The sequence below is a fragment of the Typopeltis vanoorti genome, chromosome 1 (assembly GCF_054136105.1).
Source record: "Typopeltis vanoorti isolate ZY-2024b chromosome 1, IOZ_Tvanoo_1.0, whole genome shotgun sequence".
NCBI classification, from domain to species: domain Eukaryota; kingdom Metazoa; phylum Arthropoda; class Arachnida; order Uropygi; family Thelyphonidae; genus Typopeltis; species Typopeltis vanoorti.
In genome coordinates, this window is record NC_143549.1 from 36,732,733 (window position 1) to 36,759,861 (window position 27,129).

The 27,129-nt window shown below is 34.9% G+C and overlaps 1 protein-coding gene across 1 annotated transcript in view; it reads right to left on the reverse strand.

Moving 5' to 3' along the window:
- Positions 1-803: 803 nt before the first annotated feature.
- LOC150109893 (uncharacterized) overlaps positions 804-27,129 on the reverse strand; it is a 102,013-nt gene continuing 75,687 nt past the window's right edge. Inside the window, exons 8-10 of the mRNA XM_090397265.1 lie at positions 23,790-23,862; positions 4,547-4,633; positions 804-1,270 (exon numbers count right to left, since the gene is read on the reverse strand). Coding sequence (XP_090253391.1) covers positions 1,200-1,270; positions 4,547-4,633; positions 23,790-23,862 — 231 coding nt within the window. The 3' untranslated portion in view covers positions 804-1,199. The remainder of the gene's footprint in view (positions 1,271-4,546; positions 4,634-23,789; positions 23,863-27,129) is intronic.

The window sequence follows — 27,129 nt, forward strand, 5'->3', positions numbered from 1 at the left end:
AAAGAAAATCCTGTTAAGAAAAAGTCCTGTTACACTAGGCTAATTTGAATCAGGATGATTACATCTCTCTCTCTCTCCAAAAAAAGTTTGGGAGATTTTTATCCTATGAAAATATCAGAAATGATTTATTATATACCATATTTGATATGATCCTTCTAAGGTATGGCACCTGCCATTATTAGTTAAATCATTTGTTTATACTTATATTCTCTTTGTGCCACACCCGATGATGTGTTGTTAGTTTTGGTAAGAAACATTTGTGTTAATTTTATTTTAAGTTATTTACTGTGTCTAATGTGTTTTCTACCTCTATTATCACAGACTTCCATTAAAACGAAGAAAACAAAAATCTAACAGTATACTTTGATAATGGTAAAAATTTGGTCCCTTTTTACTCCAGTTACAGTCATCACACTATAGCAACTCATGATTAGCAAAGCTTAGTCAGAGTTGAATTTGTTTTGGTGGAAAGTTTAGTGTGGTAAATTTCCTGTAGAACAGTATTGATACTATTAGCCAGATATTTTGGTAGTTTCTCATAGCAAGCAACTAAGTCCACTACGATGACTGAATTATTACACATTACATATTAGATTGACTGAATAATTACATAATATGAACAATTTAAAGAAGTATTACACAACTAACTAGAACTAATTTATATTTTTAATCCTTGTTTTGTCTTTGTTAGTGTTTTCCACTTGTGTGGATCAATAGTAATCCGGTGACCTATTCTACAGCAGAATAGATCACCAGATTACTGTTTCCATCAGATTATTATCTTTATATCATACAGTTCCACTAAATTAAGAAAAGTAACAGTATACTTTGACAGTAATGGTAAAAAAAAAATTGGTCCTCTTTTCAGAGAATTTTAACCCAAATCTCTTTCACCGGTAAGCTGTGTCTGCAAAAATGCTTGGCCAAATATCTTATACACAGTTAAAAATTCTATATCTAATATTAAAAATGTCTAACATTATCATATCTGAATGTGATCTCAATGAAAACTAATTTCTAAAAATCTAAAGAAGCTAAAACAGCAATTTTTAACAGTACTAAATAAATATTCATAGAAATATATGATACAAAAGTTTAAAGTTTCATGAACAAAATTTAAGCGGCACCTCACATATATACATTTTTTTCCTTCACATATTTACATTCAACTTCTTGGAGATGACTAGTTTAGTAGTTTGTTAACGATTTCTTGATGCTCTTGACCTTGCTAATAAGCAAGTAGACTCTCTGGCAACTAAACTGGCAAAGGCTGTTGAGATACAAAAAGAAAAATACTGAAATAAATATTCAGCATAATGTTAAAGGTGATTAATTTTTTTACAATTTCCAAATAAGTAACTGTTTTCTGCAAATATCAAACAGAGAAAATGAATAAATTCATAGCACTCTTATTACTGTAGCTAAGTGGAAGATGAGAAGAGACAAGAAAGTTTATAAACACTAGATTCAAATACAGTTCAGAGAAATTAAAAGGAACAGAAGGGCAATTACGAAGGAAAAATGTTAGTTTGGTAGGTATAAAACTGAACCATGAATGAATGATACAATTGCTGCATGTATTTGGAGGAATTTCTAGATAATTTGAATGCTAACTTGGAAAATATCTGAACACAAAGTGATGTGTGGCTCACAAATGTCAGGAATGAGAGAAAAGGACTGATGGATGTTATGTGTGTGTGTGTGTGTAACTCAGATGACCATCATATTAATGTGTATTAACTTCTTTTATAAAGAATGAAGGACATCAGAATAAATCATTCCCACCAGCTTAGGATACTATATAACAGAGCAGTTGATATCCATGTAATAATATTCATAGTATTTTTAATGCAAAGATCTAGATGGACTAATATGATAAGAAGTGCCTTAGGAGACTGGAATAAAAGACCTGAATATTGAAGTCCTAACAGATAACACATTAATTTGAAAGAAAATTGTCAATATGAAATCAGTAATGATGTAAACTTTCATCTAGTGTTATCATAATATACTTCTGAGGATACATCATCAGGAATTTGATGGTAATTTATGTGCTTGGTGGTAATTAACCTTCATTGTCCAGTGAACATGCCACATTGACTGTATACTGTGAAAGAGAGGTGACTAGGAAGACATAATACTAAGTGTATAATATGAAAGGTATACTGTTGTTTGTTTTCTTTTCCATCATAAACTGGATTCTTGAATGTAGACTATTGAAGAAAGTCTACTGTATCTGGGCCATGAAGCCAAATAGAAAACATGTGTACATACCTTAATCAAGGGAAGCTGAGTGAAGAGCTTATTTTTCAAAATTTTCCATGTAAAAATTAGCTAGTAGAAGTGAGAATCTATAGCGATTCCTTATATCTATTTGCATATTTTGTTCTTCTAAGAGAAATATTGAGAATAGATTGGAAAGGAACAGATATCTATGATATCTGAAGGAAAGACCTATTTTTTTTAACAGTGGTAAGGTATCATTCAAAGGAATATCAATAAATAGTGAGGTGATATCAAAGCTAAACAACAAATCAACACATTACCTCGATGTTTGCAAATATTCCCTTGAATGATGCATTAACAATCAAAAAATGTCTTTCCTTCTGATATCATCGATTTCTTTTCCTTTGTAATCCATTCTGAATATTTTTCTTGGAAGGAAAATATATACAAACAGATAAGGGGAAATTTATGGGTTACCATCCCGCTCATCCCTGCTGGCCAAATTTTATATGGAAAATTTTGAAAAATTAACCTCTTCACTCAGCCTTCCTGAAACCTATCTGGCCAAAATATGTAGACAATTTGTTATCTATTTGGCCTCATGGGCCCCCAATAAGTCAAGAATCCAATTTATGATAGAAAACAAACAACAGTATACCTTTCCTAGACAGTTAGTAACACATCTTCGTAATAATCATCTCTCCTTTACAGTATGCAGGAAACTTTCTCATACACATAAGCAGATACATTCACAGCCATTCCCATCACCTTCCCCTTCCCAACAATATGAGATCATTAAAAACTAACCAATATTTGTTTCAGTGAAGTCTCACAACACCATACTATCTAATGGTTACAGTTCCTACAGAATAAAAAAAATAATAATCAATCTTTCTGCAATCTATGACCATCTCCTACATCTGAAGTACTTCTAAATCCAGGTACTTGAAGAAATACATGGAATGTATTTTTCAAGGACTTGTTTGCACAGTCTTTAAGCCCTTGAAGTCTATAGAGAAAAGTAGATCAGCCACTATCTGCAGAGAACAGCACAAAAAATACATTTATAGTCATAGCTGTTTTGTCTTGCAAATCAGTTATGGTCAGTTTTATTTTGCAAATCATGCATTGTATATGATCCGTTGCATTGTTCATATATATATATATATATATATATATATATATATATATATATATATATATATATATAGTGGCGGCTGGTGACAACAGAAACAGGTGGAGCCAGGGGTCAAACATAACTTAATTTTTTTATATTTATATAGTGGGTTATATTATTGATTTATAGTTATTATTTCTATTGCAATAATGTTTAGTCAGAATCCACTGGTGCACTGAGCTATTAATTTTTATAATAAGTAAGTTAATATAAGTAAATATTTTTAATAAATAAGCTCTTGCCACCAAACAAAAAACACAATAAAAACAAAAATTTTTTTTTCATCACTCGCACTAAGCCATGACTGCTTATCAAGCCAGGTTACATAAAATGTTCTTGTTATTTTACCATCTTGTTGAGTAATACGCACATTTTTGGGTTGGAATGTGCCAAGTCTTTTGAGTTCCAATTTTTCTTCTAGACTTAGAAGAAAACGAGAAATGAGAAACGTTTTTCAAATAAACTATTGATTTTGTTCATAGTTAAAATGTATTGTTTATGGACATAATAAAAATTTTAACTTTAAAATAAATTATAACAAAAAACGACAACAATAATTAAACACACTAAAAACAATAAAACAACGAGAATAAATAATAAGACAATGAAAGAATCGCACATATTTATGTACAAACACAGTGATTGGGCCAGACTAAACGGGCCCCAAAATAAGCATTGTGCCCGGTAAACAAAGACGATTGCTAGTGCATGTGCTTCACAATCAAAGAATCGCACGCTCTATACATACGTGCCAACACAGTAACTGGGACCAGACTAAATTGGCCCCAAGATAAGCGTTGCGCCCAGTAAACAAACACGATCGCTAGTGCATATGCCTCATACATGCTCTGTGTTCTACATGTATAAAATAGGGCCAGCCGTGGCTGGCCCCAGAGACCGTACTAAGTTGCATTATACAATATTGCCACAAAATACTACAGTGATTTTTTTATTAAACAAAAAAACATGTTGGAAATAGATCAAAAAATAATAATTACAAGAAACATATTTTTTAAAACTACAATTATTGGGCTAGTTATACAAATATAGGTGGGGCCCGGCCTCTATAGACGAGCTGCCCATGTGTGTATATATGAACAATATTTACAAAATGTGAAGTAAGGAAGTTTAAATGAATCTCACCTCTGTCACTTAGTCCATTACCAAAGTTCTGGCATGCTTTTTTAAGGTGCATCAGGACATAAATCCTCAATAATACAGCTAATAATCCTTTGGGAGAAAAAAATTACACATATAACATCACAGCGCATGAGAAATTATATTCTGTTTTTATCCATATTATATAAATAATAAATAAAGCATATCAAGTGATTAAAACAAAATAAAGACTGAAAGAAATCTTTCCTTATACAATAAAAAAATATTAAAGGCCTTTATGAAATAAAGCTTTTCAAATGAGGTTAGAGTAGTCAAGACTTATACAGGGATGTATGATTTTCCCTCGCACATGAAAATCGCAACCAGAGAATGCATGTAATTAATAGGACAACAATACAATTAACCAGCATCTTGAAACCAAGTTGCTTTCTTCCCACACGAGAAACTATATGGTTTGTCATGTGTGGGGAGCAACAATACACGTTATCATTATGTAAGCGATGAGTGATTAAAAAGGAATCCATTGATGTATTTCTTGAACAACAGGAAGTTAATCTTTGGGAAAACTGCAAGCAGACAACAAGAATGAAACAAGAGAATGTGGATGGATATTGACTAGCAGCTACAGGCGTTTTTACACATTCAGAAGAAAGCGAAGAAACAATGAAAGTCTGGTCAGTAAGGGGGGGGGGAAGGAAGTTCTGATAAACACCTGAGAACAAAAATTATATTAAAGCAACTGATATAACTACAAGAAAGAATATAAGAGGATATAAGAATATAAGTTAATTTCATAACTCTGCTGCTAGTATGTCCTTTCTTGTGGGTTTCAGTTGCTTTAATATCATCATTTTGGTTCTTGGTATTTATCAGAACTTTCCAGCCCCCCAACCCCCTCATAGAATAGAATGAATAATACCTACAGAACAGTAGAAAGAAACAAAATGAGAAATTCATTAGAACAAGATGTCCTTTTCTGAATCCACTATCCAAGGATAGTGGATTCAGAAAAGGACTCATATATGAGGATAGCATTCTAAAGAAAGTTAGGCAGATCTGAGCTCTGTTTGGTGTTAATATCATTATAAGTGAGAAGTAATATTCTGAATAGTAAGGGATACTAGAAAGGCAAAAATATAAGACTGTTTTAGTAGCACTGAAGTTGACAAAGCTGTCTTCACACTAATGGATCATGGCGAGGAAGTCAGTGATTATGGTACTGAATAGGGGAAGATCTTGAAGCTTGGAAAATCTAAGTACTACAATATTTGTCAAATGAAAAAAAAAAAAAAAAAAAAAAAAAAGGAATGAAGTGCCATTGGCAAAACCACATACAGGATTTCAGATTAGTGAGAGAGGGTCATTTATGTAAAGGAGGAAGAGCATGGATGAAAGGTACAGAGTCCCAATGCACACTAGCACCAGAAAGAAATCTAAAAAGAGAAAATTATCTGACACGATACATTATGAATGATTATAGGAAACTGATAATCCACTGGCAAAAGGCAGACATTTTCAGATGTCTGCAAATATCACTTGATCATGATGAGGTAGTGAGCCTCATGTTCTATTAGAATGCTAATGGGCATATTCTCTTAATTCAACTTGCTAGCTGTAGCAATATTATAAACTATTTTTTTTCACTTTACCAATGTCCTATATTTGTTCTTTAAAAGATACTTGTGTCATGAAAAACCCAAGGAAATAAGTAATAGTATTTTTTAATTCCACATATTTCAGCCTGAATATTACAGGTCAATAATTAACTATCATTGCCATCAGTGGCAATGATAGTTAATTATTATTACTACTACATGATACCTTCAGGGAGTCCAAAGACTCATCAAGGGACGGTACCTACTCTACACCACTCAATCCACCAACTACAACGAACCGCAACTACTTTTCATCATCCACACCAACGCCATCTACCGCACAATTATAAGAATGCAAATATGCAAACAATGGATTGATTTTAAAACATAAGAACAGTGTGCTGTTCTACATAAAACAATGCAATGGCTTAATTCAAGGAACATTACATTATTAATTATTTAATAGCTGTATTTAAGAAGAAAAAAAAAACCTTAGGTAACGTGTAATTAAAATGAGGCTTTCCCATATCAGAGAGAGAGGGAAGGAACAGTTATTTCAATTTAAGTTCATACATTGAAGTAAGGACTGAGTGCTTTCTTTAAACAAACTTTTGGAGCAATAGTTATAGGAATTAAAAAGATGTTGTGTGGTCCTTTTTCAGAAGCCACTGAGTTATATATAACATTTGATGTTTAAAGATTCCAGTTGTAATAGTTGAGTGTAGAACAAACAGTATGGGCAAGTCATAATCAAGATTTTATAATTCCAGTCTTCTGAGATGGATGGCGAGATAATTGTTGTTGAATGCAGCATCCAATGAGGGTTGGCTTTTGATAAATGGAAGTCATTAATTCACCTGATGGTGAGTGGAGGAGTAGAATATTATTATTGTTTTTCTTTTTCCATTTACATAGTAAATTTAATTCAAGGATGCAGACTGTTTTTATTTAATAAAAAAGTAGGCAATATTTTTTCACTGGACCAGACAACAAAACCTCTGTCTATATAACAAACAGAATGACTAAACAAACACACGTAATAACCACATTAATAAGTTTTACTAAGTAAATATTTCATCCTAAGCAGTGGTAAGCTATGGAAAATTTAACAAAGGGCTCGCAGCATCGAGCAAAAAAAAAGGGGCCTAACTTATCCCTTATAATAATTATATTGCAACTTTGTAGGACTTCTGACAGATATGATAATTCCTATAGGATATCAATCATTAATGCTAGATCTTTTAAAAATTCCAAATTGAGAAGTCGGTTTAAAAAGCCCTTATATTTATTGTTTGATGCAAAATGCTTGCATAAAGCTGGGTAATTTCTCCACAAAGCAAGAGCCTTTCGTAAACTGCAAGCTGCCCATCGTGGTCCAAACACACAGCTGATCTTTAAAATTTCAATACCAAGGTCTTTTGCAATCGTATTTAATTCTCGTTGATTTTTTGTGATCGATGATAAAAAGGATATAATTTATCCATAAATATTTCAAAATGATTTATTTCTTTAATGTTTTTTTATCGAATTGTCTAATGCTAAGTGTAAACGATGAATGCAATGCCAAATCACAACGTTGGGAAATTTTTGTAGAAGTTTGATTGCAACACCTGATTTGTTTCCTAACATTACACTAGCTCCATCAGAACAAAATGCAATGAAATGATTTTTAAATAGTTATCAGAAAATCCATATGAATATAAAGTAGCAATTATAGTAGCATGTATACATTCCACAGTGGTATTTTCTAGTTCTACAAGATTATTAAACAAGAAGAACAAGGGGTTCGAAAATTTGAAAAAATTTAACAAAGGGTTCACGCGAGCCTCTTATAGCTCACCACTGATCCTAAGTATCATAGGACATTGTCAGTACAGTTAAATCAAACAATACTAGGAATAACATAGGGTGCATGATTACAATGGAATCCCAATATGCGTGTAGTAGCATGTTATAGAATTAAATTAAAATATATCTAGAGGGAAAAAAAAAAAAAAAAACAGATTAATAAGATAACATATATAAAAATTATTTTACACAATTTTGTATAACAATTTCTCATACTTTAGGAATAGCACTACAGTTTAGATTTGGTCTATGAAGTAGGGCTTCAGTACTTTCTTTATATAAACGTTCATGTTTACATAAAGATCTGTGTAGAAGTTTGGTCTTTTCCCAATGGATCCTATGGTTTGGGTTTTCAACTCCGTGTCGTGCGAGGCCAGATTTCTGCAGTTTGATAAGACAGGTATGGTCTTGATGTTCTGAAATGCATTTATGAACAGATCTACCTGTCCATCCATAGTAAGACAATTTACAAGAGCATGGAACCTCGTACACACCAGGCAGCATCAGAATGAGAATTTGTCTTTAGGAGAAGATAACAAGTTATAGATAGGGTTGATTGGTTTGTAGGTAGTAGTAAGTTTGTATTTCTTCATAATTTTTGAAAGTCGCTCTGGTCTAGGTTGATGTGTGGAGAAGTGACTGATGATTTTTTTTGAGTTGTTTTAAGATTGTATCCATTTAGTATGGCTGTATTTTTGATTATTTCCAATTCTTCGTTTAGAGATTCTTAAGAGGAGCAGAATCTGTGTGCTCTGGTTACTAATGATTTAATGATGCCAAATTTTTGAGATGAATGATGAGCAGAAGAATTGTGAATGTAGCAACCTGATAATGTAGGCTTGCGATAGACAGAAGTGGAGATGGAACCATTTTAATGTAATCATTTTGTCCCCCCCCAGATATATTTTAATTTAATTCTATAACACACTACTGTTTGCATATTGGGATGCCATTGTAATCATGTGCCCTAACTGTATGTTATTCCTAGTATTGTTTGAATTAACTGTACTAACGATGTGCTGTGATACTTAGGATGAAATATTTACTTATTAAAAGTTATTACTGTGATTATTATGTGTGCTTGTTTAGTCCTGAATTCTCCACAGGTTTTATTGTACGATAAAACAGAGAATGAAGGCTGAGGTTGTATGGACAAGAAAAAAGGCTTCTAAATTTCTAAAGTTAGCAAGTGCAGAAGAAAGTGGACTTTCCATTGCAGTTCCTTCACCTTTAAAAAACTAACAAAACAATTAATAATGTAACATTCCCTGAGTTATACTATTGCGTTATTTTATGTATAACATCTCTTACTTTTTCAATTCAATATTGTTTGTGTTCTACTTGTAGTTAACCAGGTTGAACCATCACCACCACCACTGATAGTGGCTTGTAATATACTGGCTGAAATATATGGCTTTAAATAAATGTTATCACTTATTTCCTTGTGTTTTTTTGTGTGCATTAAAGAAACTTTTCATGAACAAGTATATCTTAAAGAACAATTAATAACCATTCAGAGGGAAGAAATAATCAAGACTACTCAAATTTGAATATCTGTGTTACAAGGTAAGCTGCATGCAAGCAAGGATTTCTTTTCTTAAAAAATGACTTGATCAAGACAGACCGGAAATCTGGCTTGGTATAATGCAAAATAGATACAGACCTGAAACATGCTTACTTCATCAATGTCAGTATAAATTTGAGTGTTTGTTTGAAGAATGCACTGAGGCCTTACTCTCCCAAACTTTAATCAGAATCACTCTCTCTCTCTCTCTCTCTCTCTAAAATATGGGAAAGTCTTATTCTAATCACACATCACTAAAAGTATTTTAAAAAAAGCTAATGAACAATTAATAATGCAATATTCCCTGACTTATGCCACTGCACTGCTTTATGTAATACATCACATGGCTCTTAATTTTTCAAATCAATTCATTGTTAATGTTCTCCCTTGTAATTAACTATCATCACCACTGATGATGGCTTGTAATATTCATGCTGAAATATATGGCTTTAAATAATATTATTACTTATTTCCTTGTGAAGCCTGTGTAGCTCAGTTGCACTTGCATCCTCTGTAGCTAGGCTGCCCAAAGGTAGACTTCAGTTCAAGTCTAGTCGTTGAATGGAGGAACTTTTTCCTAAGCCTATCTTTGACTAGTTCCCGAGTTAGCCAATCTCTGGAACAGGCAAGCTGGGTTTTTTTCTTCCAGAAATCTGTTTTTTCGTCCCATAAACTCAAGAAAATCGACTGCAGAACCAACATTATTTCACACAATAAAAATCCTATTAGGGTTAGTTACCAAGAGATGGAAGTACTTGTTTGCCAGTCTCTTCACTAGTGCAACCTATAATTAGTGATACACAAATGCCAGCTATCTCCGAGTGGCTACCAGTGGAGACTGAACTGCCCACTCAGCCTCCAAAAAGCATCAGCTGTGTTTTTTTTCATCTTAATTAAAGAAATTTCTCTGGATTTATTGATAACTCTTGCTTCCTCAACTTTTTTCAGTTCAGTACCATCATAACCTATGACTATTAAATTATTTCAGGAAATTACAACGTATACTAAATATTAATTAAAAGAAAACTTTAATCAATACTTCCTATATTTCGGCAATGTTACATTACCATCTTCATGAGAACATAAAACTATGATATGTGCATGCAGGCACATATCATAGTAATGTGCCTGCATGAAACAACTAGCAAATGGGGCCAAACAGAGTAACTAACACTGTTCCTAGAGTCCTAAAGGTTTCCCCCTAGTAGGCTAAATTGGGTTCTTGGCTGTTGGGCTGATGTTCTCATGATGCAAGCTTCCCAAATTTGAGGAAGTCTCATGCATTCAAATTTGTTGAGGTTGGGAAGTTTTTTTTTTTTTTTTTTTTTTTTTTTTTACAGCTGAGGCTGATTCCATGAACAATCTTTTGAATTTATATTTGCTGCAGTGTAGTAAAGTGGCTTTCTTCCATTGTATTCTGTGGCAGGTATCAGAGCATGGCCTGCAAGCCCAGAATGGCTATATTGGTGAAACCAGATGTAGTCTTTGTATTTAGATGTCCTGATATTAGCTGTGCTGCCTGTCTGGCCATAGTTAGACAGCTTACAGCTGCAAGGGACCTGGTATACTCCAGGTAGGTCTGGGGAAAGTGGCTGGTCTTTGGTGGAACAGATAAGGGATGCCAATTTCTTATATGGTTTGTAACAGGTTGTCAGGTCATATTTTTTTAGGATTTTGGTTAACTTTTCAGAAGTGCCTCGGATGTAAGGAATGGTGATAGATTTAGTATAACCTTTGTTTTGAAGGGGGGGGTAACTGGTTTTAATATTTTCTGGGGATTGTAGCCATTGGCTAAGAACATGTTAAGGATGTGGTTTAGTTCAGTGGTTAGGGCATTGCCATCTGAACAGATTAATTTTGCCCTGTTATATAGGGTTTTTATAACCTCATATTGTTGTGAGGGGAGGGGAATTACTGGTGAATGTATCTGCCTGCATGGGCTGGTTTTCTTTTAACAGAGAAAGTGAAGGATCCATCAGGATGGCATGTACCAGAGTGTCTGGGAAAGGAAGACTATTGTTTCTTTTCTTTTCCAAGGTAAACTGGATTCCAGGGTGTTGGTTGTTTAAGTGTGTTAAGAAGATGTGGAGTGTATCTGAGCCATGTGGCCAAATATCGAACACATCATCTACATAGTATAGCCAAACAGTGGGTTTTTGTGGAGCTGAGTTTAAGGCTTTTTCTTCAAAAGTCCCCATAAAGAAGTTGACCAGAGGTGAGAAGAGTGGAGAATTCATGGCTGTCCCCTCTATCTGTTTGTAGAATTTTCTTTGCCGAACAAAATAGGGATGTTCATTGTGAACTGAAATAGGGCTGAGATATCGGGAGGAAATTTGGCTTTGATGAGTTCTAAGGTAACTTTGAGTGGGATATTCATGAATAGGGAGGAGACAACATATAGGAAAGGAAATATAGGAAGTATTGATTAAAGTTTTCTTTTAATTAATATGTTGTAATTTCCTGAAATAATTTAAGTCATGTGTTAACAACGTATAAGCTTATCTACAAGAATTACTATCATCCACGGAGATTCTATCGCATGCAAGCCCACCAATACGGCAAATTAAAGCTGAAGATATCAAGACAACTAAATCATCTGATCTTCTTAAATCGCTGACAGGATAATAAGGTAATCCCAAATTGTGTGAAATTAAAGTGCTGCTTCTCTACACAGACAGCCCTCTGCATTTATAACAGCACTAGCTTCACCTTACTACATGAGCAAATTGCCACTACCCATGTTCTCTTGGCCGAAATCAATGAGGCTATTCGTGTGTTAGAAGACGAGCTTGCCGCTACACTGAACCACTACCTCTGGACGATACTCCATGATGTCTCATGCCCTTCAGCAGAGAAAGAATTTTAAAAAATACAATGTTTGCACATCAAAAAATTTGAAAATCTGAAAAAGAACTCTACCTCCAAACTTCAACAGGGTAATTATCTTGTCTTCCATTACCTTGAAGCCTGAAGCACTCAGCACACTTGCATGTGGCCACAATTTTGGCATAGCAGCGAACAAAATATGATACGGGAAGAACATGGAATCCGCAACCTTGCCAACCATATTAGACTGGATGTGGCCGGTGTTCTTACCAAAGCAAAGCCACCAAAAATCAATCCAAAGAAGAATATAAAGCTCTACAAGAAATGAAGAACAACAGAGAAATAGTAATCACCAAAGCAGATAAGGGAAATGCCACTGTGGTTCCCAAATATATGGACTACCAAACAGGCTAAATAGGTAAGCTTACTTCTTTATTGTTAGATTAGTCTGCCTACGTCCATATTGAATGTGATCCAAAGAACTCCCAAATCAGAACACTCCAAAGGCTCCTTAAGAAGGTTACTTCTTGCCCTGTAGAAGTTACTAACAAACTAAAGCCTTTTAACTCTAGACCCTAGCAAATATATGGACTACCAAAAATCCATAAACAAAATGTGACATTACGTCCCATTGTGGATGACGTTGATTTTCCCACATACAAATTAGCAAAACATTTAGCCAAAGTGCTCACACACTATACTGGCAACACACCATCACGCATAAAAAATTCAGCCCACTTCAAATCCAGTATAGATAACCTCTCACTCCAACACACACACACTGACATAATGGTCGGTTTTGATGTGTCTTCCCTATTCATGAATGTCCCACTCCAAATATACCTTAGAGCTCATTGAAGCCATTCCCAATATCTCAGCCTATTTCAGTTCACAATGAACATCCCTATTCCGTTTAATAAGAAAATTCCATAAACAGATACAGGGGACAGCCATGGGTTCTCCACTCTCCCCACCCCTGGCCAACTTCTTTATGGAGACTTCTGAAGAAAAGGCCTTAAACTCAGCCCCACAAAAACCCACTATTTGGCTAAGCTATGTAGTTGATGTGTTTGCAATTTCGCCATATGGCCCAGATACACCCCATATCTTCTTGACACACTTAAACAACCAACACCTCCAGAACCCAGTTCACCTTGGAAAAGGACAACAGTCTTCCTTTCCTAGACACTCTGGTACATGCCAGCCTGATGGATCCTAGGTTTTCTCTGTTTACAGAAAACCAATCCATACAGGCAGATACATTCACCAGCAATTCCTCTTCCCCCTCCCTCACAAGAATATGGAATTATAAAAACCCCATATAAAAGGGCAAAATTAATCTGTTCAGATGACAATACCACTGAACTAAACCACATCCTTAACACGTTCTTAGCCAATTGATAGAATCCCCAGAAAATATTAAAATTAGTTAATCAACCCCCCCCCCCTTTATAACAAAGTTTACACTAAATCTATTACCATTCCTGACATCTGGAGCATCTCTGAAAAGTTAACCAAAATCCTAAAAAAATATTATCTGACAACCTGTTACAAACCATATAAGAAATTGGCATCCCTTATCTGCTCCACAATGACCAGTCACTTCCCTTAGACCTACCTGGAGTATACCAGGTCCCTTGCAGCTATAAACTGTCCTACTATGGCCAAACAGGCAGGACATCCAAACACAAAGAATACATCCAGTTTCACCAATATAGCCATTCTGGCCATGCAGACCATTGTTGGATTGTGATAGAGTGGAATTTTAGGAACCCCTATCTTATCACAATCTAACATGCGTTTCCAAACAAAAAAGGCATATAAATACAGGTGATTGCCTCTGAGTATAAAATTATCATCATCATCAAATTCCTGCCATGTACCCTCAAGGGGTGTACAGGATATGACAGTACTACATGAAAAAATTACATCATTACTAACTTCCTATCTATAATTTTCCTCCAAATCAGTCTGTTACTTGTCAAGACTCCAACATTATCAGATCTTATATTTCTATCGTCGGCACTTTTTACTGTATCAATCCACCTATATCTTGGTCTTCCTCTGGGTCGTTTTCCTGCCAACCTGGCAGAGAACACTTGTTTTGCTAATCTTTCCTCTCCCATTCTATTTAAGTGACCATACCATCTGAGATTAGCTCTGCTAACGCATTCCTCGATGCTGACAATGTCAAGTTCTTTCCTAATATCCTCATTTTTAATATGATATAGCCATTGATGCCATCTATTCACGCCTCTAATCTTTCTCAGGACTCTCATATCTGCGGTCTCTAGTGTTTGGTCAAGTGTTTTACTTCTGACCCAGCTCTCAGATCCATAAGTTAAAATTGGTTTGAACACGGTCTTGTATACAGCTAATTTAGTGTTCCGACTAATTTCTTTCTTATTCCACATGAATTTATTCAATTGACTTCCCACGATACCAGCTTTGCTGATTCTGTTGTCTATTTCTATATTTAGTTTTTTTTCTATTTCTATATTTTACCATCTTCAGTAAAAATTGTGCCTAAGTAGCTGAAATGTTTTACTTGTTCCACAGGTTCTCCATTCACAACACAGTTGACATTTTCAATGATTCTGCCTATTTTCATTGTCTTTGTCTTTTTATTGCTGACCTCCATACCATATCTATTACAACAGCTATTCAATTTAGTCAGAGAATCTTGCAGACTTGTAGCGGATTTATTTAGAAGTATAACATCATCCGCATAAAGCAAAGAGCTGACATTAACATCTCCAATTTTGATATCAGGTTTAATACCACATTCCTTCATAATGTGATCCATATAGATAATGAATAACAGAGGGGATAATGTACATCCTTGTCTCACACCAGATTTAACATTAAACCATCTTACTGTACTTCCTTCAATTCTAACTGCTGACTCACAACTCAAATAAAGACTAAGTATTGTTTGATATAATGCCCCATTGACACCATATAACTGCAGCGTATTGAATAGCTTCTCTCTTGGCACCTTGTCATATGTCTTTTCCAAATCGACAAAACTTAAATACAGATCTTTGTTATATTCCCATGCTTTCTCGACTATTTGTCGTAAAGTGAAGATCTGATCCTGACAGCCTCTATTTGGCCTGAATCCAGCTTGTTCTTCACCAAGCTTTTCTTCCACAATTCTTCTCAACCGTTTCTCAAGTATACTTGCATAGATCTTGCCAGGAACACTCAGTAGGGAAATACCTCTGTAATTCTCACATTCAGTTTTATTTCCCTTTTTATATATGGGTACTATGAGAGCTCTGCTCCAATCATTGGGAATTCGTCCCTCTGTCCAGGCTTTCTGAACTATGCAGTGCAGCCACTGTAAGACTCTTATACCACCATACTTCAGCATTTCTGGTCGAATATCATCTACTCCTGCTGCCTTTCCACATTTCAAGCCTTTGATGGCTTTTTGTACTTCAAGTATGGATATATATTCCTGACTGCATGCCTGGTCAGTGTTTTTTATCACTGTGCTGTCATCACTGCTTGTTTCATTTAGCAGTTTTTCAAAGTAATTACTCCATACTTCAAGGATATCTTTTTCTCCTGTTTTCATTTCCCCTTTATCATCTCTAATTCCTTTTACAGCACTCTTTCCTCCATTCCTAAGCTTCTTCAACAACCTCCAGAATATTTTGCCACCTTCTTGATATTTATGTTCTATATTCTTGCCAAAGTCCTCCCATGACTTTTGTTTAGCTAGTTTTACACACTGTTTAGCTTTCTTACATTTGTCTCTGTATTCTGTAAGAGTAAAAGCTGACTTATTTGCCAGGAACTTTTGATATGCTTTCTTCTTTTCCTTCACTGCCTCTTTAACTTCCTGTGTCCACCAGGGAGTTCTGATTTTTTTATCCTTGCACACAACCTCACCACATGCCTCTCTGGCAGAATCAATCAATGTTTCCTTCAGAGTTTGCCACTGAATCTCCAAGGTTTGATTCCTGTTCTCAAACTTTCATTTTCTTTTCAATAATATTTCTGTATTTTAGTCTACAGTTCACATCTGAGAGCTGCTCAACTTTTATTCGCTTTAAAACTTTCTTACATGTTATTCTTTTCAGTATGAAATTCAATTTTATCCTGCTCAAGACTAAATAGTGATCACTTCCAATTTCAAATCCTCTGTACACTCTGGTGTCCTGCACCAGGGAGAAAACATCACTATCAACAATAACACAGTCAATGAGACTTTTCTTATTCCTAGCCTCTTCTCTCCATGTGAATTTGTGCATATTTTTATGTTGGAACATGGTGTTAGTAATAACCAGTCCATATCCTGAGCAGAAATCCAACAGATATTTGCCATTATTATTAGCTTTGCACTTTTCTCCAAATTTTCCCAAAATATTTTTTTATGTATCACAATCATTTCCTAATCTACTATTTAGATCCCCAACAAGGACCAACTTTTCCTTTTTCATTGTGTCAGTTGCTTTTTCTAAAGCCTCAAAAAATTCCTCCACTTCCACCTTAGTAGAACCTTCTGTGGGACCATAGGCACAAATAAGTCTCATTGTCCAGTTCCCCATTCTCATATTTGCCCACATTACTCTACTCGAGACTAACTGCCAATCAAGAAGATTAGCCTCGTATTTTGTGTTGAATACTATGGCTACTCCTTCTTTTCCTTGATTGTCATTGCCTGAATATAACATTTTGTATTTATTGCTCAGAAAGATCTCACCAGTTTTGGTCTTTTTTGTTTCAGTCACCCCTATTATGTCGATCTGGTACTTATCTAATTCCTCAGCTAGCTCCATTTCTTTGCCATTCAGGCTTCTTACGTTGATAGTACCGATCTTTAACTCTGGTGATGTTGAGTTGGGGTTTGTTTTCAGATTTGTTCCAGTAGCTGACTTTTCGCTGTTCGCCCTGGTTCCCTGGCGAAAACAACGGGGGCCTTGTTTAACCGGGCGACGCCCCAGCCGGCATGAAATTTTGTCATGTTGTACCATCATTTTTTATTTTGGTTTAACCAATAAGAATACAATTTGGTCGGCTAAATCCCAAATTGCCAGCCCATCCTCGTTCGTTCAGTATCAAAGTAGATACCCAACAGGGTGCACCACGAGAAGGTGAGGACTGGACATTAGGTCAGAAGCCCTGGTCGGTTCTCCGCATTCCTTTAAAGGCTATGTGGAGGTCTCCTCTCAGTTATACAGCTTTGACCCTTAAGTATAAAATTATTGCTATGTAAATATATCAAGCAAATTTTGCTATGAGAAATTAAATAAGTGTGTATTTAGTACCATTCACAAATGAGTTAAAATCAATAATGAAAGTGTAAACCTTTAGCAGAGTTTTATAAAGTGTGTATTTAGCAGATATAGAATGTTAGCACAAATTCAACATGAGAGGGGGGGGGGGGGAGTGAAGTCCAAAGGTCACGGAGCGGTTCGCCCCAAGCAAACAGTGTGATGTCAGCGCACGTGCGATAGTGGAGAAGGCTGGACGCCATGACATAAGACCATGTGAGTGTGTTGGCTGGACATCGCTAAATGCGAGAAACGCAGAGAAAAAAGAAGGAAATATAAGAGTAATGCACCCCTGAAAAAAGGCTTTTTGTTCCTGGATCTCCTCGTGGTGGTGAAGGGTGGCAGTGCCTCATACCGGAGGATTCCGATAAAGGCAGCAGCGGAACTCGGTAGTCATATCTCCACAGAAGAAATAAGCCCGGCAGTCCATAGAAAGCCAGACTGAACCACGTGGACATTAAGGAGAGGCAGATTCCAGTAGACCATTGACGCGATACAGAACCAAAGCACAGATAAGTAGACTTTATTTGTATTTCACTGAATGTGAATGAGAGATTTGTGCTACGTTGATAAAGCAGAAAGGGGAACATTAATGATATTGAATAAAACTGTGTTGATATTGTTTAGAGCGGGTTGCCTTTAATCTTACTGTCTATCACTGTGATAAAGTTTCTTAATATGTTGTAAGAAGTTACGAATATGTCTAGAGTGAGGAATTGCTAATTTATAAAGGGATTGTAAAAGATATAAATGCTATCTTGTATGGTTTGACAGAGCTACTCAGAATTAGAAAGATTGTAATAATCATGCATGATTAAGGTATTTAAGAGTATAAATAAGATTCTTACTTTAGAGAATTACAGCGTAATCAGTTATAAATATATTTGTAGTATTGTAATATTTTAACCCTGTCCTGACTGTCAGGAACTCCCTTAAGATGGGAATTAAGCTAATAGTATTGAATGTACATATTTATGATATATAATAAACCTTGCTTTTGTATTTAACCAAGACTATCTGTGATTTCTGGAATCTGATGCACCTCTTATAAAAAATAATACGAACCTATGCGGGAGACTAGAAAGAAGTAGAGTTTGGCCACGTCTGCAAAGTTGCTAGGTATCATTTAAGTACTGTCCTGAGATCACCTCTTGATTGATAATATTGTTAATCTAATAGCACTAAGTGGTGCAGCGAAATATAAATTTTCTTGGCGTTTTACGAGAGGTAGATCTCAGACACTCTGATACTCTAGTGTTGCCTCAATCTCGAGGAAATTCCACTGTCCCTCAGAGGTACTACGTGATACCCGATAGAGAGTTCAACAGGGATTTGACTCAAAGATAGAAGAATAGATATATATGAGTAGAAAGTCAACACAACACCATGCTCTGGATACCTGCCACAGAATACAATGGAAGAAAGCCACTTTATTACACTGCAGCAAATATAAATATGAAAGCGTGTTCATGAAATCAGCCTCAGCTGTAAAAAAAACTTCGCAAACCTCAACAAATTTGGATGCATGAGACTTCCCCAAATTTGGAAAGCTTGCATCATGAGAATATCAGCCCAACAGCCCAGACAACCCAATTTAGCCAGCTAGGGGGCACCTTTAGGACTCTAGGAACAGCATTAGTTACTCTCTTTGGCCTCATTTACTCATTGTTAATGCCTATGCACACACCAGGTAACAAATGACGTTGCACCAATGATGATGTCATTTCCCTACCTACCAACTGCTGGAGATTCCCCCCCCCCTCTGTGTATTTCTTTTCCCACAATTGCACCTGAAGCAAATCATCAAATTGTGCCCTGCGGTAGAAGTTGTTGCTTTTCTAGGTGGGTGGATTAACATGTTGGCCCTTTCCTGCATGTTTCTTTCTTTCCCCATGTTCACACCAACAAAATAAAACGAAACTATTCGCTTTAAGAAGCTGTGCTTCAGTAGAGAAAGAATTTTAAAAAAAATACGATGTTTGCACATCAAAAAATTTTAAAATCTGAAAAAGAACTTCACCTCCAAACCTCAACTATTGCTCAACACAGTAATTATCCTGTCTTCCATTACCTTGAAGTCTGAAGCACTCAGCGCACTTGCATGGCCACAATTTCGCCATTGCACCAAAGAAATAATGATACAGGTAGAACATGGAATACGCAACCTTCCCAACCATATTTCCAATAATATTAGACTGCATGTATCCAGTGTTCTTACCAAAACAAAACCATTAAAAACTACAAGGGACCTGGTATACTCCAGGTAGGTCTAGGGGAAGTGGCTGGTCTTTGGTGGAACAGATAAGGGATGCCAATTTCTTATATGGTTTGTAACAAGTCGTCAGGTCATATTTTTTTTAGGATTTTGGTTAACTTTTCAGAAGTGTCTCGGATGTAAGGAATGGTGATAGATTTAGTATAATCTTTGTTATGAAGGGGGGGAGGGGTAACTGGTTTTAATATTTTCTGGGGATTGTAGCCATTGGCTAAGAACATGTTAAGGATGTGGTTTAGTTTAATGGTTAGGGCATTGTCATCTGAACAGATTAATTTTGCCCTGTTATATAAGGTTTTTATAACCCCATATTGTTGTGAGGGGAGGGGAACTGCTGGTGAATGTATCTGCCTGCATGGGCTGGTTTTCTGTAAACAGAGAAAGTGAAGGATCCATCAGGCTGACATGTAATCAGATTATCTAGGAAAGGAAGGAATAAAGTTTTCTTTTAATTAATATTTATTATGTGTTGTAATTTCCTGAAATAATTTAATAGTCATGTGTTACCAACGTATAAGCTTATCTACAAGAATCACCATAACCTAATGAAATAGCCTGCAATATCCTCAGCCTAATATTCTACCTCTTTTCATCATCCAAAAGGCAAATTTGCCAGAGATGCAGTTTAGATTTAATAGCCTTAGTTGCATTAGCTATAATTACAAACTAAACTAAATCTTTTAACATAATAGAGCAAAAAATTTGAGTCTCAAATTATATCCAAGGCCCATGAGTTAACTACAGCTAAATGTAATGAGGAAATCACAAAATTTTTGAAGTGTAATGATAGAAATAGCAGAAGTGTGCACATGTGCATGTGTGTGTTTGGAAAAACACGTGAAATCAGAAAAGGAAAAGAAATAAGCTGGTGAAATGAGAGAGTTAAAAAAGCAGTCAAGTTAAAAATAAAGCTTTTCAAAAGTTTATGAAGACTAGATCAATTAATGATAGAATTCTTTTTCAGAAAGAGCCATGCAAAAAAAAAAATAATAATAATAATGAAATAAATAAATAATAATTGAAGTGGAAAAGATAAAAAGCTGAGTTGACTTTACACATAAGTTAGAAGAAGACAAGATGTGAACAAAAATGTTATATAAACTAGTGAAGAATAGAAGCAAAAAACATAGTTTCTTTTTTTTTTAAATAAATGGAAATCTTGTGTCTACTGGAAGAGAGATTATAATAATGTGAAAACATTATTTTAGAAATCTGTTTACAGATCTCCAAAATAAGATAGATAAAAAAATAAAATAAAAGGCATGGTGAAATAAATTGAAACGAATATAGTGTTGAAAGAGAAAATAAGAAAAGAAGTCTTGCAAAAGTAGAAGAAGCATTGCAAAAGATGAAGAACATAAAATACTTTGGGATAGATGATTTGTCTATTGAACTAATTAGAGCTTCTAGTAGTACAGGGTTGAAATCATTATGTGACATCTGCACAGAATGATCTGGAGAAAGAAAGTGATACCTTTCTTTCTCCTGTTACCTGATGACTGGACCCCCTTTACATATTGTTTCAATATATAAAGCAGGCTCAAGAAGAAAGTGTAGTAACCATAGATGAATAACATTGTCACTGTGAAAAGATTTAAGAAAGAATAATGGCAACAAGATTAAGAGATAAAACAGAGATAGGTCTAAGAGAATGGCAGTCTGGTTTTAAAATTGCTGATTTGATTTTTGCTATAAGAGAAATGATAAAAGGCATTGGGCATTTGCAAAAAGGCCTATTTATGGCATTTCTTGATTTGAAAAAAAAAAAAAAGTTTGGAAAAAATAGACATCAAAAAATAAATAGTCTTGATAAAGATATTTACATTAATGTATATGTATAATAAGTATTAAGTCTAAGAGCTGGGTGAAGATTGAATTTGGTAATTTGGAGTGGTTTATACTTAAAAACTGTCTTGGACTGCATCAAGTATGATATAGAACTACCCATAGTTCTGTATCATACTATTTCATTTGTCCAGTTTCTTCTCACAATGAACAGCAGTGGTGAATAGCATCTAGATGTTGTTAATAAACAGAAAGGAGGAAGAACTGTTTTTGCAGATGAGATGATTTGGGCACATTCAGAAGAAGAGCTACAGAAGAAACTGGACAAATGAAATAGTATGATACAGAACTATGGGTTACATATTATGATTATTATCAACACCTGACCTCCATGGAGTCAGAGATTCATCGTGGGAGGTACCCACTATTGCCAATGCTTAATCCAACCATGTCTTAAACTGATTCAATGTGTCCACATCCACAACACACTCAGGCAATGCATTCCATTCACAAAACCACCCTCCATGCAAAGAACCTGCTTCTCACTCCTTTGCTCACACCCTCCTTATACAGTTTCCAGCAATGGCCTCTTGTTCTATTCTCCTCTCGCATTCTATGAAAAATCTATTCCATGTCCACTTGATAACAACCCCCTGACCAGTTTATATGTCTCAATCAATCATATCACTGGTGACCTTTCTCTTTCGAGATACTGCACCCCATATACAACTTTCTGATACCTATCTGACAGCCAGTCACTGATTCAACACAGAAGTCTGTTATCCAATCAGTATTCCAATCCCATCTGTTTCAATTTATTTAAGAGCTTGTCATGTGGCAGTCTATCAAAAGCCTTTGCAAAATCCAAGTACACCACTGTACATGCATCTCCTCTGTCCAAGGTATTTGTCACCTTGTTATAGTACATAAGTAAGTTAGTGAAACATGATCTCTCCTTAACAAAGCCATGCTGATAACCACAGAGAATACTGCTGTCATCAGCCCATTTCTGTATACTACTTCTCACCAATCTCTCCAGGACCTTCATCACAACATCAGATATACAGACCAATCTATAATTTGAAGCTACAGCCTTATCACTACCTTTATGCAGTAGAACGATTTCACACTCCTTCCACTCCCTTGGAATCTGTGCTGTTGCAAAACTCTTGTTAAACAGGCATGCCAATGTTACTGCCAGTTCCCTGGAACATTCTCTTAAGATTAATAGCAAGAAGAGTGAGAGCATGTTTTTAAATTGTAGTGGGAATGTAAACATTAATGGTGTTAGACTCAATGGGCAAGACCTGAAGAGTAGTGAAAACTTCAAATTTCTAGAAAGTACTACTTTCTCTTTAAAAGTGTAAGTAGTTTACTCTGAGAGAGTGCCAACATCCCACTGAAGTTAAGCTTTTAATTAGCAGAAGTTACTTTTTTTTGTCCATTTTGACTTATGCAGCAGAGACATGGAGCATAACAAAAATAGATGTAAGTAAAATGCAAGCAATGGAAATGAAAGTTTTAAGGACAACGGTAGCAAAAACAGACATTAGGAATGGTTTAAGAAAGAAAGTGTCGAAGAAATGCTTGTGAACTCTCACTTGAAGTGAATTGGATATATAAGGAGAATAAATTTAGAAAGAATACCAAGAAGAATATACGAAATGAAATTTGAGGGGAAGGGCTAAGAGGAAGATCAAGGAAATAGATGGAGAGACCAGATAAGAGAAGATCTAGAAAAAAGAAATCTGAACTGAAATAGTGTTCATGGAGAAAGAATTTGGAAAGATGGAAATCAATTCCACATGACCTAACTTTTGCTGTTGGAACAGTTGAACATAAAGAAGACATTTACTGTATTGAAATTAACAACAGCAATGATCAAATGTTATTGATTTTTGTGATTAAAAAAAAAGTGATCAACTCTCACACTATAGAAAATGACAAGGACAAAAGGAATAGTTTGATATAATGGATAGTGAATTTCATTATAAATAATACTGTTTCAGCTGAAAGGACTTTCTAACAATTTTGCTATAATGAGAACCTACTGTAAAAATATAAAAGTTATCTAATATATGATATTTACCTATGACTAAACAAGTATAAGCAGCCAAATCATAAGGTGATTCCAGGTCAGCAGTTGGAAAGCTGAAGTAAATCTAAATGAACAAAATAAATGTAACATGCAAATGCAATAGAAAAAAATAAGTGATGCAAACTGATATAATTAATCAATTAGTATACAGTTGACACAAGAGAAAAGCTTTTCTCTTTTCAAACCTTTAAAATTATTTGGCATAAAACATTACATAGAGCATATATAGTCTAGCTTTAAGTTGCAAGTGAGCAATTAAAACTGAAGGAGGTATAAGAATTTGATTTGATGTAAATGATGTAAGACATGGACACACACCATTCTCTTCTGTTATTCATTGTCTATGTGAGTCACATCTATGTGAAGAAAAGTGGCTTTAAAACTGATATCAAAATCAATAGTAATCTTAGCTCTTTACTGTATGCAGATATTTTCTACTAAATAAATCCAGTGCAAATCTTTGGGATTCCTTGACAAAGCTGAAGAAATGCAGTAACAAGTTTGGTATGAAAATCAGGAATAAAAAAAGAAACAAAACAAAAAAAAGCAGGTTCAAGAATATGAAAAATCTCAAATACATTCTCAATGGAAAAAATTATAGAAAAATACTTAGCTATTCAGGAACAGTTTTTAATGAAGATGCAAATTAAATTTAGTAACAGATAATAGAATAAGCAAAAAAATGGTATGGCAGCAAACCAGTTGAATAAATTTATATGGAATAGGAGAAAAACACTAAACTAGAAGTATGTTCAAATCATATTTCTTCTTCTTATTGTGCTATCTTCTATCGAAGGTCAGCGACCATCTTGGCGAACAAACTGCGGTCTTGTGCTAATCTGAGCAGTTGTGCACTGCTCTTTCCTGTCCACGTCTTGATGTTGTCAAACCATGATATTCTTTTTCTTCCTCTAGTTCCTTTGCCATCAATTCTTCCTACCAAAATAGTTTGTAGAAATTGGTATTTGCTGTTTCTCATCATGTGGCCAAGATATGATGTTTTTCGTTTCTTGATTATTTGTTTCTCGTAGATAGGCTTATACGTTGGTTATGCATTTCTAAATCACTTAGGGAATTGAAACAACGTAGATCCGAATATAAATTAAATAATACTTTAATAGATATTTCCGATATTTTGGCAATGTCTCATTGCCATTTTCTAAAGGAACTTACAAAAGGCAAGAGCACAACAGGCTCTATAAATACAGTAACTGGAAATGAAGATACGAAGCTATCTTTCTCCTAGATTATTTGTACAAGATGTTTAGCTTTGCCAATGGATTTTAAGACCTCTTCATTGGTAATTTTTTCTGTCCATGATATCTTTAGCATTCTTCTGTATAGCCACATCTCAAAGGCTTCGATTTTCTTGATGGTTGTCACCTTCAATGTCCATGTTTCAACTCCATAGAGCAGAATAGACCACACGTAACATTTCAGCATTCAGCATCTGACTTCCATGTTTAGGTCTTTATTGCAGAATAGTGTTCTCATTTTCATGAAGGACTGCCATGCAACTTCAATCCTTGTCTTTATATCTATTTCTGGATCCCACCGTTCATTAAGCCAACAACCAAGATATTTATATCTTGACACTTGATCAATATTTTTCCCATTGAGTGTCAGTTTCATTGATGAGGCTGGATGTTTGCTGATGATCATGTATTTTGTCTTGTTGATGTTTATATTTATTCCCATTCTTTGGCTTTCTATGTATACTCTGTCAATCAGTTTTTGGAGATCCATAATGTTATCTGCAATTAGCACGGTGTCATCTGCATATCGTAGGTTGTTAACAATCTTTCCATTTATTGTGATTCCCTCTGGACATTCTTCCAATGCTTTTTTAAAGATTACCTCTGCGTATATGTTGAAAAGGAGTGGTGAGAGCACACATCCTTGTCTCACTCCTCTTTTGATGTTAATATCACTGGTGGTAATGTTGTCTAATTGAACAGTAGCTGACTGATTCCAATACAGATCTGTTATTAGTCTTATGTCTTGTTCGTCTAGCCTTGTTTGTTGAAGGACTTCTATTAAGTTAGTGTGTCTGACTTTGTCGAATGCTTTTTCAAAATCTATGAAACACATAAAGACAGATTTCTGCTTTTCTATGCATTTTTGTATCAATATTTGGGTACAGAAAAGGGCCTCTCTAGTACCAAAACCATTCCGAAAGCCGAATTGTGTTTCACTTAGAGTTTCTTCACTTTTTCTATAAATGCGATTCTGAATTACTTTCAAAAATATTTTTAATGTTTGGCTCAATAGACTAATAAGTAGGAAGTCACCACAGGAATTCGCTTTGGGTTTCTTTGGGATAGTGATAAATGTAGATTTGAGCCAATCTGATGGAAATTCATCACTTTCATATATTTCATTAAATAGTTTTTCAAGAAGTTTGATGTTATCTGGTTCTATTAATTTTAAAAATTCTGTTTGCACACCATCTGGTCCACTGGCTTTTCCTGTTTTACTTGTTCGTATAGCATTCTCTATTTCGCATTTCATGATTGCTGGTCCTTGAATGTTATCTTTTATATTTATAGGCTTCTGTCTAGTATCATTGAAAAGTTCTGTTACATATTTTATCCAAATCTGTGCTTTATTCTCTTCTTCTAGAACTATTTTTCCATTTTTGTCTCTTAGAGACACTATTTGCTTTTTCCTCAGTTTTCCGGAAATTTCGTTGATTTTCTTATACAGATTGAAATTATCATGTTTCTTCTGAAGCAGTTCAATTTCAGTACATAAATTTTTCATCCAATTTTCCTTGGCTTCTTTTATTTTTTTCTTGATGATGTTATGTGTTTCTGTATAACTGGCTAGGTCTTTGTTTTTGTACATTCTTCTTGTATCAATAAGAGAAAGAATCTCATCTGTCATCCAGTCCTGTAGTTTTATATTATTCACATAACCTACTTCTTCAATACTTGTTGTTATGATGGCATTCTTTAAGCTATTCCAAAGAGATTCCACACTTTTATTTTCTTCTATGTTAATCTGTTGTAATCGCAGGTTAAGCTGTGTCTTGGCACTTTTATTTATGTTCGGGTCTTTCAGTTTTTCTACATCAATTTTCTTTTTCTTCTTTTGTGATTTTTTAGCTGATTTTAATCTAAGACGTACTTCTGCATCTATGGGATTGTGGTCTGATGAGATATCTTCCCCAGTCTTTGCACTCTTTATACTACTGTGGAATCTTTTATTTATCAGTATATAATCAATTTGATTTCGGACAATGTTATGTTGGTTATCTTGAGGCGATTTCCAAGTGTACAATCTTCTGGGTGGAAGTTTAAACCAGGTATTTGCTATTGTTTGATCTTCT